Source organism: Mytilus californianus, unplaced genomic scaffold, assembly GCF_021869535.1.
Source record: "Mytilus californianus isolate M0D057914Y unplaced genomic scaffold, xbMytCali1.0.p SCAF_15, whole genome shotgun sequence".
Taxonomy (NCBI): Eukaryota; Metazoa; Mollusca; class Bivalvia; order Mytilida; family Mytilidae; genus Mytilus; species Mytilus californianus.
In genome coordinates, this window is record NW_026262637.1 from 10,601,139 (window position 1) to 10,613,477 (window position 12,339).

The 12,339-nt window shown below is 31.6% G+C and overlaps 2 protein-coding genes across 6 annotated transcripts in view; one reads left to right on the forward strand and one right to left on the reverse strand.

The window, feature by feature from the left end:
* Positions 1-9,686, forward strand: part of LOC127725386 (perlucin-like protein) — a 196,721-nt gene extending 187,035 nt beyond the window's left edge. The window contains exons 1-5 of one of the 3 annotated variants that reach the window (XM_052232322.1): positions 6,331-6,464; positions 6,902-6,987; positions 7,447-7,528; positions 9,153-9,372; positions 9,613-9,686. In XM_052232322.1, coding sequence (XP_052088282.1) covers positions 6,404-6,464; positions 6,902-6,987; positions 7,447-7,528; positions 9,153-9,372; positions 9,613-9,637 — 474 coding nt within the window. In that variant the 5' untranslated portion in view covers positions 6,331-6,403 and the 3' untranslated portion in view covers positions 9,638-9,686. Of the gene's footprint in view, positions 1-6,330; positions 6,465-6,901; positions 6,988-7,446; positions 7,529-9,152; positions 9,373-9,612 lie in introns of those variants that run through there. The other 2 variants (XM_052232320.1, XM_052232321.1) reach the window with 2 other exon arrangements.
* LOC127725376 (glucose dehydrogenase [FAD, quinone]-like) overlaps positions 1-12,339 on the reverse strand; it is an 86,770-nt gene that overhangs the window by 1,196 nt on the left and 73,235 nt on the right. The window contains exon 10 of one of the 3 annotated variants that reach the window (XM_052232308.1): positions 246-471. The exons of 1 other annotated variant lie outside the window; for it this stretch is intronic. In XM_052232308.1, coding sequence (XP_052088268.1) covers positions 246-471 — 226 coding nt within the window. Of the gene's footprint in view, positions 1-245; positions 472-11,547; positions 11,846-12,339 lie in introns of those variants that run through there. One more of the 3 variants, XM_052232307.1, reaches the window with a different exon arrangement.

Sequence of the window (12,339 nt, forward strand, 5' to 3'; positions counted from 1 at the left end):
TGTTTCGTAAAATCAAAAATCATGTCAGTGGGTATTTTGAATTATGAATAATAAGTAAAATAAACACCACGAGTCACGTTAAGTCGTCTCCGAAATTAAAACAATAATGTACTTTATAAATATAAATTATCATCAAATAATACTTATTAAAGATATCAAATATAGATCCTTAATAATTAATAAAGCAAACATTAGTTTAAAAATGCACTCTTGTGAATGTTGAATTATCAATTAACAGACAATACCTAAGTTTTGTATCAACAACTGAGGGTTGATCATTGGTGCTGCCGATGCGACATGTACATGTCGGATGGTATGCTGTTACAGAATAGTGACGTATCAGACATTCCCAGTATGCATCACTGTCAAACTCTTCCTTATCATACACACCTTCATAGTCAAGTCTGTTAAGAGTTGCACCTATTTCTTGGAAGGGTTTTGTTTTGGCAATCATTTGTACTTTTCGCACAGCTATATGAATTAAAAATGAAATATGATTATAATTTCTTCAACGAATGTTTATTTCTTCCAGGAAAATACATTTTTCTTTTAAGATAACGTACAGCAATTAAATGCTTTATTATATTTATGTTATTATAGCCATCGATACTAAAATTTCTTAAATAGTAAAACAACACATTAACGCATGGACATAATATCATATCTTTATCCTTAACATATGCAACATCATATCCGAAATTCTGGGCTTTTTATGCGTTGTTTGTGGACTATTCAAAAACAAAATAAGTACTTGTATTGATATTACATTCATTCATAAGATGCCCAGGATCATGTCGATTATCTGTTCACCATATAATTTGGTTTCTAACAAAAGATATAAAACGTTATATGTTAGATACTAGTATATGTTATATAAAAAGGTATGGGAATCTCATTGAATTGATCATTGATCATTGAATGATTTGTTGTAATCGTTAATACATGCATGCAGCTTCTTTTATTTAAAGTAAAATGTTTATCTGTGGTATCTTTATTGTATTGTCATTATTGACAATTCAAAACGAAAGGCTATACAAATATTTTTCATGGACAAGAAAGAATATAGTGTATTAATTTATGACAAAATACTACTTAACCACTTGATAGACTTAAAATCAAAGCGACAGCCATTATGTTTTGTTCACAATTAGGCTTATAAAAGCGCAAACCTCACTGCAAGTGCATGATTGTGTGTGCTGCTTATATCAACCTTTTATTGTAAACACAAATGCAGCAATATTGAGACACGTACTTCTAATGTCCACAGATTCATACCTTCAATAAGAATATTCACATCATTTTGTTGTGACAGATAATTCGGATTAATCAATGGATGATCGAATGGGTCTCTACTTTTAAGTTTGATACTTCCAATACTCTTTGGGTGCAATAACATTGGAAAGATGAGTATTTCATTGTCATCGGATCGATGCGCTGCTACTTCCAATACCTGTTGAATCATGTCATAAATTTATAAAATAAGATGTGATATGATTGCCAATGAGGCAACTATCACCCAGACACCATATGACGTAGATGTTTGCAACTATAGGTCACCATAATGCTTTCAACATTGAGCAAATATTAAACCGCTTAAAAGCAATATAAGGCCCCGACATGACAGATGTAAAACAATTCAAACGAGCAATCCAATTGATTGGTCAATGTACAAAACAATAATCGAACAAGAAATATGTTACAGCAACAACAACCAATGAGTTACAGCACATACGAAATATAATATGGCTTGGTTAAACATGTTTCCAGGTGTTCAACGCTCGCTCTTCACTAGGACAGTGGCGTAACAGCACAACAACGATCAAACTGTAATTAAACAGATCATTTGAAATAGGCTGAACTAATCAGAGCTGTACAAAGTACAAAAACAGATAAAGAAAACTAAGGACACTAAGTACCAATCTGAGAGTACTGGCAGTTACCGATGGCTAGTTCAAAGCCAATAGCAATAAATAAAAATTCCAAAAGGAAAGTATTCAGTGCTATTGTTCTTACTTAATAATTATCAATGTATGATATCAATATATTATCGAAGACAACATATAAATCAGTACAATTGCTATGGGTAAAGTGTGAAAACTTAAAAATACAGTCTTTGTGTCTTTGTGTTTTGTTAGTTTTTGTGCGCTTTTCATCAATCTGGTGAATTATGCCGTGTTCAACTTTCCTTTCTTAATGTATACTATATTTGTTTTTTGTTTATTGTTTTGTACATAAATCAGACTGTTAGTTTTCTCGTTTGAATTGTATTATATTTTCATTTCTGGGATTTTTATAGCTTGCTATGTGATATTGGTTTTGCTCATTGTTGAAGGCCGTATGGTGACCTATTGTTGTAAACGTCATTTGCTTTCTGTCAGAGAGTTGTCTCATTGGCAATCATATCACAACTTTTTTAATTTTTTCTAAATATACCAATTTTACAACTGATTATTGCTTATTTGTATTGTTCGATTTTCTTTCTTTGTTTCCGATAGAAAAAGCAGACAATGACAGGAATGAACGAGCCAAGAGACAAACAAACAAACAGAAAAACAACCTTCCTAAAAACTTTGAACAAAACAAAACAATTGTCAAAAGTGTATTTATTGCACGCCAAAATATTTCCTGATTTTTTTGTTATGCATTGCGTAGTCAGACATAATTTTGGCAAAAACTTTTCATTCCAAGAATTCCTAATTTGAATAACTGGGTATAAATGTGTTCCATTTTGGTTAATGCAGTATATATGACGTTTAATTTTGAGTTATACAATTGTGAAAGCGAGGTTGATAAACGTTCATTGATTTTTATAGATTACTGTTCATCGCTAAACTTATCACCCCTATCAGCACATTCTAACAGTTGAATCTTTTTTAATAAAGAGATTCTACAGTTCTAACCATGGCAAGTTGTCTTGCAGCATTTTGGTTTTAACAGGTATAGGGAACATAAGGATTATGTGCAGTAAAGTTGTCTGGATAACAAGGGAGAGAATTAAGCTATTTTTTTCAGTCTGGTCCTTCTTGACCACTCGGTCTACATGGCCAAACAAACAATTAAATTTTATTGAGTTACATCTAAAGATTGACAATGGGGTCGGTTAAGAACAAAACTCTACGCCAAAAGAGATAATTTTAGCTTCCCATTGTGAAATTTCTATTTCTATGTAGCAGCATTCCAGCAGCACCTGCATATAGAGTATATATATCTCCATGTTGATACGTTAAACTAGAGCTCGCATTTCCTATCATGATAGACGGTGTATGCTTCCAACGAAGCTATCAACCCAAAGTTCAAAGTTGAAATCATCCCTTCGAACATTTTACGGACGACATTCGAATTGGTTGACCTTTCGAAGATGACGACGGAAATGTTCAAATTGTTGTTACCACAACCCCGTCCTCGCTTCATCTCACGTGACCTAACGAATTAGATTTATCACTCGGTTTGCACTTACATGAGCAACAATACGGGTGCCACTTGTTGAGTAAGATCTGCTTACTCTTTCGGAGCACCTGATATTACTCCCAGTTTTGGTTGAATTCGTGTTGCTCAGTCGTAAGTGTTCTATGTTGTGTTTTGTATACTTTTGTTTATCTTTTGTTCGTTTTTTCGAATACCACAGATTACAAAACACACCAGGAGACAGTTGGTATATGTACCATTAATATGATTTCTAATTTGGAACACACATGTTAAAATTAAACAAAGCAATCAAATATATACATGAAAGTATCCAGTCTTTTAGGGAATTTAAATCTTACATAAATGAGTATCTTTATCATATATGCATTGGGTAGGATATTGGGATGTTATTAGTTACATAGTGTGCTAGTGACCTAATACAATATATATGGAATTTACTGACCCCATATATATCGTATTAGGTTACTAGCACACTGTGTAACGAATTTATCTTACCGACTATCTTAGCAAGTGGTATTTAGACCAGTGGCATATCAAAGTGTTTAATTCAAAACTTAGTATTAACACGTACTTCCAATTGTCTATACAAAAACAAATGCCAACAATGACAACTTGTTAACTTTAAATGTGTTTTATGAATTTATTTCAATCTTCAACACCGTGTTGTTTTTATAAATGGACGTAACATCACTACTAACCGGGTATTGAAATAAACCCCGCATACTAACCTAATATGAAATATACACAGTCTCCACGCGGTTGCTTTTAATCAATCATATTCCTAGAAATGTATAGGGGTAAGATGAAACAAATTACACTTCATTTCTGTCAATTTTTATTTATAACATGTTAAAACCTTTCGTCACAATAATTCTATTAATACAATATATATATAGGCCTAGCCAGCGTTGGCAAAACTTTTTTTATTTAAATTATAATCCTCTCAACTCATTTAAATAACATAAATAAGGCCACTGACGAATCTAATATCTAATTGTGACAAAACTCGCGTACAGCATATTTAATTCTGGTATATGTGAGTAGTTTTTACCATAAAGTGGCATAATAATACGGGCATATTACTCACCGAGACATTAAAATTAAATATTAAGCCTGTATTAGCAGGTACGTCGTTTCCTTTAGATGTTCCACTGTAAAACTGTAGTTGATAATCAGGATAAAGTAAGGAATGGTTACGTTGGGTACTTTTGTCGAATAAAAGTGCTTCGTTACCAGCGAAAGAAAATATTCCTGATAAAAATAATGTGTAAAGTAAATAAGCATGACTTGTAAGCTGACATTTTATTGCATACTATGACATTATTTTTGAAATTCTGCATCACTTGTTCGAAAAAAAATCGAACGAATATTAGTTGTCATCAATTTCGTTTGCATTCACCCTTTATTATAAGGACACTTTTTTTTCTAATGTTATTCTGTGTTTGATTTGATAAATGAAATATCTAATTAACAATTTTCTTGGACATATTTTGGACTTTATGAACGTGACGGTTTATCAAATTCGTAAAATATATTGATGTTGTAATTCTCCTGTATATTTCCTTTGATCTGTGTGTTTAGTGGGAAGAGGATTAACAGCAAATATGCTGAACTTCATAGTGAATACCTAACACAAAGTTGGAATGCGCTTCATTTTGTTCACAACATCGAACGTGAAAGGAGTTTCAGCTCCAAATTAATGCCCATCATATCTTTTTAAAATCAAAAATAGATTAATATATTTTAATACGTAGTAAAGAATTGCTCAAGTTCCAAAGAAAGCAATACACAATGTCTTGAACATTTTGTGTGTATTCATATGATTAACTATAGACACCATTCAAGAAAACTGTCGATGTGCATGTGACTCTGTTACCCACCTACCTTTAAAAAGCAGACAGGTAAACATAAATACATATATACAGGTGTGGACGTGCAATAATATATGGTTGTTTTTTCTAGTTGTTTTTTTTAATTTCATTTCAGAGATAAAAACTATGTAGTTTAATGTAGATTATATTCTCATAACCTGTATAATACAGATTTGTTTACGGGTCGAATCTATCGATTAAATCGTTCATCCTTAGTTTGACTTCTCCATATGATATTCGTTTCAATCACTGGACGTTCTAAGCAAAAGACCTACCAATCTCCAACAATAGTTTAAACAACGGTCACATTGATAATTAAATAACCTAAATACGGTTGAACTATTGACTTGCAAGCAAATTTATATCTGTGATGTGTTTGAGCTATTTTAACAAAATAGAACTAAATTAACTGCTAATCATGCTAATAGGTAAAGATCATTTCAATTTTCCGCTTTTATAAATTTTTGAAAGAAAACAAATCCTATTTTCATTTTTTGAAAGAGTTTGATATGGCACCCTACGGAATCAATTATATTATGTTATTTTGTTGCTTTTGTATCGTAGGGGGTACTTAATGAAAATTAGAAAAATTATAAAATTACCAAACTCCAAGGAAAATTCAACACGCAAAGTCCTAAAATAAAGGCTACAGTAGTATACGGCTGTTCACAAGTCATAAATCGATTGAGAGAAAAAACAAATCCGGGTTACAAACTCAAAATTTGTGCGCTCAAATATCCATTTTTTATTGCTCAAATGTTCTGCCATTTCGCTCAAATGATAATTCAAGTCAACATATAAGGCACTGATACATGAAGAAAAGACGTCTGGACTACATTTTCCCTGTTTAAGTCTTATGCCGACGTAATGCGCGTTTGTTGTACTAAATTATAAGACTTGATTCTTTGATAATTGTTTTCTACTAAAATCTTTAAAATGTCAAACTTCTTTGTTTTCATAAATAAGGATTTGTCTAGGTCAATGAATATAATGTGTTACATAAACATGCTATAATAAAAGTTATCACATTTCATTCTAATGTTTAAATTATCGATACGACTACACACATTTTATTTGAATTATTAATTTTCAACATTGATACTACGATGGTTGTTTGTATTTGCCAATGGATAATTGTTGTTGGCCTGCTCAATATTTGTTTTATAGGTAAATAAACTTTTGATAATCCTTTGTTGTGAATGTCTAAAACTATTTCAATTCTTTTTTCTAGTTTGGTGTCAAATTAATTATTATTATTTTAGACATTCTGGAAATATCAGCAATATAATGTTTCTGTGGAGATTTGAATTATTTCACGTCGTACGAGAAAATTTAATTACAGACATGAACAGTTATAGAGGCCTTTATATATAAAATCGGAATAGAGGTAACCATACTTGCCATTTTGAAATAAGACATATGGAAAATTGTTTTGAGTAATGAACAAAAGTTACTTTTTTATTTTCAGATGTGTAGGAGACAGTTTATATCTAGGCCATCAATAATCTTAAAATAGAAGTTACAAAATGTTTTTAGACAGGTCGCCCGATGAAGGTTTTTTTTTTTTTTTTTGTCGTATATTTCATTATGATATTTTATTGCAGATGGTCACAATGACCACATGTGGGTGAAATATCGAAACAAGGACTTTATGCTAGTCCATCAAAAAATGACATGGATGGAAGCTCAGGTATAATATCATTCAATAGTGGCTTAGTCAATGAAATGTGTGGAAAGGGTGCAATATGGCACCATACGGAATAAACTTGTATTTTAACATTATCAGATTCTTTATTCCACTATTTAGTTTGATAAGCTTTTGTGTTCATTTAGTATGTTGGGGATGCGATATTAAACTTTGGCAAAATTTGTAAACCCATATGACAATAACACTAAAATTTCGCTTATGTTCTAGGTTGATTTTTTGACGAATGCAATATACTTGTACTTGGCTATAGTTTGGTATCATGACATGATAAAACATAGCTTTTCCTTACATCGCTATGGTGTCAAAGAAATTTTAGTATGCAACAAAAAATGGATTTTGAAATTTCTGCTTTATATTCTATCAGTTAGGAAATTACATAGATAATACAATAATGTTTAACAAAATGCCAACACGTTACTTGTTATAGATTTACAATTTTAGAGTGTATGTTATTCACTTGGCGGCTTTCTTGCAACTGTATCGAATTCTGATGACATGAAGTTTATCAAGTCAATGACAAGCGGTAAGTTCTATTCTTCATTTTCATATTGGACTAAGTTTGCACCATTACATTCATTAGACAATCTCTATCTTGGTTATATTCTTTTAAAAATCAATTGGCTCGGTGTGTTTTGTTTAATATATACAGAGATTCTACTGAAAAGTAAAGGTAGCACTAGACCACCGAAAGCTGAATTATTAGTCCAGTCTAGGCGGCCGAATGGTCTAGATCGATGGACACAGTGCTTGCGGTGTTGCCTCGTTATCACAAAGCATGAGTTTGAATCCTGGCGAGGAAAGAACAAATTTTTTTTACTGCAAAATTGCAGATTTTACATTGTTGTGTTGATATTTAGTGTAGTTATGAATATAAAATGTGTTTGCAGCCGTGTATCACCTCCACTGGTGATCCAATGAATGGATCTGTCGTAGAGTTGTCACCTGTTTAGACGTACTAATCAAATAATTATTTCTGTGTCTGTATCTTACGATCCTTTTCGATGGATATTTAGCTAATCTGCAACCAATTCCATCTTCATGCCTAATATATCATGTACTGTGTTACAACTCTATATTCTACTGACGAGGAAAGGTAATACTAGGCCACCGAAAACTGAATTATTAGTTCAGTCTAGGTGGCCAAGTGGTCTGGAGCGATGGACACAATGCAGGCAGTTTTGTCTCGATATCCTTGAGCTCCAATCCCGGCGAGGGAAGAACAAAAAAAAAGTGACGTTTTTTTGTGACGTTTATATTATCACAGGTAAATTTGTAAAAACAGGGAATAGATTTGTTTTGTTATAGACACGCAAAAGAGTTTAAAATTGAGAGTAAGTTTGTAATGATGTAATTGTTTATATTTTCTAACCATGTCGGTTTTTTTTCTAAATCAAAACTGTAAAAGCCAACAGCAGTTTTCGTTTTGCTGATTTTCATCAAAGTGAGGGAAACATAGTAATATATATATTACATAAGAGTCTATTGAAAACAACCAACCAAGAAGTTCAAAAGGTAGTCTAAGGACAATTCAACAAAAACACAAGACACAATACTTGCATACACACATTATATACATATATCAGGCTGTTTTTATTTTTCCCAATACAAAAATCTATTTGTTGTGCGATTATTCAATGAATTAATCATCTGAACGCAAGAAATTTGTGATATAACTACTACGCCACCTTAGTACAGAAAATAATTTATTGACGATTGTGAATGGGTTATAAGTTATAACTACATTAAAAACATTTATAAGTTTTAAATACATTAAAAAAAGTTGAAATTCTGAATTTAGGAAAAGGCAGAATTTGGTGATAAAATCTGTTAATTGAACATTTTGCAACACTTTAGTTTTACTCTTAAAAGCGAATTCAGGTATTCAGGTATTCCATCCTGTTTATAGCCCTTATATATTTATATCACATACATGTAATGAATATCATATACAATAAGTATTTTAATTTTCATTGTATCGGATCATTTTTGAATTAGGGCTTAACATATTTGAAAACAATGAACAACCAACAATTTAAGCTCTCTGTTTTATAATTGGAAAGTTTTTCCAGTGTACTCTTATCTCATTTCCATGTTTGAACATACATTGATTTTTCTTTTCTTACTTTTAAAATTTATTCCATGCACAGTATACCCTAACACGGTTTGGTTGGGCGGTACAGACATGTTTGCGGAAGGAAGATGGGTTTGGATAGAGAATTTAGAGCCAATATCATATAACCACTGGTATATGGGTAGTCATCAACCAGCCGGAGCATCGGCAGAGAATTGTTTGATTTGGCATAACAGTAATGGATATTTTTGGCATGATGTTACCTGCAAGTCTAACTACAAATTTGTTTGTCAGCGGTAGGTACTTATTCATTGAGTTTAATGTAATTTTTCCATTGTCTTTTGTACAGTCTCGCACTTTGATAACCAAATATTGATTGGTTTGACATTATTCAATCAGTTCTAAAATAGCATTAATCTTGTCTTTTTAAAAGAATAAAATAATAAATTGGAAATATCGACATTTCATACAAATTAAAAGGACAAATAATCGAGAACATCATTTATTAGTAAACATGTTTTGTTTTTTGTTTTCAGTTATACAAAGAGGAAAGAACAATGAACAGTGAAGAAATATTTTATTATAGGATTCAAATAAAATAGAAGAATAACATTGTTTTGATTGATGGTATAATATGTCGTTGTCAAACAAAATGATAACGTTTGTGTCCAAAATGTTGTAGATCAGCGGTCCCAAAAAACTTTTATTATAAAAAGTAAATTGTCTTAACAAAAGTTTTAAATATGTATTCTGTTCAGCTGGCAACAGAGGTAAGTCCGATTCCCAATATGAAATACAAGGTATTCCTGTCTACATAAACTATCAAAACACTTGGAGAGAACTAAGAAAGTGGTGGAAGTTAATTTCAGTTAGTTTAAATCTCGGTAGGAATATTCAGACAATAGAACTTTGCTTGCATATTTCAACACTAAACGATGTTTTTCTTGTTGATGTAAGCAACGTTAAGTCTCCTTCAAATATCCTAGTCAAATACTAGTATTCAAATCAAACAGATTTAAACATAATAATGAAAAATGGAACCTACAGAATTAGCTGGAGATTTAAAAGAACTCTAAAAAGGCACTACAAATACTCCTTTTGTAAAAAAAATATTTATAATAGGCTGGATGATAAATTGTTTTCTTATAAACTGCTGTCTTCTGTGTAGGAACCAAGTCATGTTGTCTGGATCATGTGTTGTTAGCTGTTGTTTCTTTCATTGTTTGTCTGGTTTGTGTTTGGGTTGTCAGTGGTTGGTGTGATTTGTTGTACTGTGTGGTAATATTTACGATTGCAGTTTTCCATAAACTGTATTGGTGACATAAATCTAATGTTTTTTTCATTAAAATGAAATCATCAAACGGTAGTTGCACCGAGCACATTTGTACGTTTAACTGTTTTAATGCGGAAATCTGATTCTTAAAGTCACCTTATAACATATAATTACAATTGCAATTAACAAAAGCATTTTAATAGAACAGCGTCTCAACATTATGATGTTAAAATCATAAAACCTAATATATCATCTAGAACAAGACTAAACAAAACAAAATACTTGCATGTGTTTTTACATTTTAATGTGAAAAAATAGTTTTGAATGACATCCTGATGATTATTCTTTTCTATTGTACTTTCGATACTGATATAATAAAGATATATTTTATCAGTAGCTGTTTGATTTGTCTTTGTATGTCTTATTTCATTTATTCAATGGTCTTCATCTTGTATTAAAAATGTCTTAGTTATTTTCAACTACAGAACACAAACATTTGGTTTAAAAGTCGATGTTGTAATATATAAATAATAGGTTGTAGTATTGATGCCAATAAGACGAATACATTTCAAAGACTGAATACTAGTACTCCCAGAAGGGCCAACAATAATAAGCAAAACATATATCGTACTAAAAGACCCTGAAAATACAAGCAATATAATTAAAACGAAACGTCAAAGCTATACACAAAAACTAACAATGCCAAACAGCAGCAAACGACCACAACTGAATTACAGGTTCCTCACTAAAAACCTAATCATATTTACCTCCTACCCTGGAACGGTGATTTAACAGCTGTAGTTGTTGGCTAATTAGATTGAAACAAATCATAGTTAAAATAAACAACAACAAAAAAGTGTGAGGTTTAGCTAGCTATAAAACCAAGTTCAATCAACCAATCTCTAAATACGAAAATGCCTGTACCAAATCCGGAATATGACAAATGATATGCATTCATTTGATGTTTTGAGCTTTTGATTTTGCCATTTCACTACGCGGACTTTCCGTTTTTTTTTCCTCGGAGTTCGATATTTTTGTTATTTTACTTTTTTAACGTCATTTTCCTTTGTCGATTTGGGTTTTTGTTTTTTCGTTCCAGTTGCTTAGAAAAGAAACACGTCGAATTCTGGTAAATAAGGAATTTGAGTGCATTTAAAACTCATTCAGATGGTCATTATATTAACCTGATTCACTATCATAGAATTTATCGTACTTTAATCTCACAAAATATTTTTTTTTGCAACAACGTCTCTCCCAGATATTTGTTAGCATATCATAATTAGGATGTAACATTGTTCATGGTATCTTTCATATAAGTATATTACTAAAGTCTAAGCTGTTTAATCTGCTTCCTATATTTGATGACTGTATCCTTGCCACGTATAAGATCAGCAGCCTTTTCAGCAATCATTATTGTTGGTGCATTTGTATTTCCAGACGTCACATGTCTCATCACTGATGCGTCTGCAATTCGTAAATTTCGTATACCTTTGACTCTTGAGAAATGAAAAAAAAAACAATATTCAAATTATTAATGTAACGATATTAATTTAAAATCAAACAAAGACACTTTGTTTTGGTAAGTCTATTGAATGTACATAGGAATATCCTTTTCTGCTGTTAACACTACTATCTGTGACAACGAGATGCAAAACACATGCATTGTACAATGAAAAAAAATGTTCTTAATATAATCAACCTGCTAAGCCCGAATTCGGGTGCAGGATTTCTCGCTGTGTTTAAGAACCAATGGTAGCATACGGCCGTCTTCTGCTCTTTAGTCGGGTTGTTGTCTCTCTGACACCATCCTAATGTCCATTCGCAATATCAATGAATAAATGGACCTACCCAGCGTTGGCGAAATGTCTTTTATTTTCTACTTATAATCCTCTCATCTCGTTTAAATAAGACAAAATATGCTATTGAGAAATTTTATTGTGACAAAACTATCATATAAAATATTTAATTGTGGTATGTGTGGGTAGTTTTT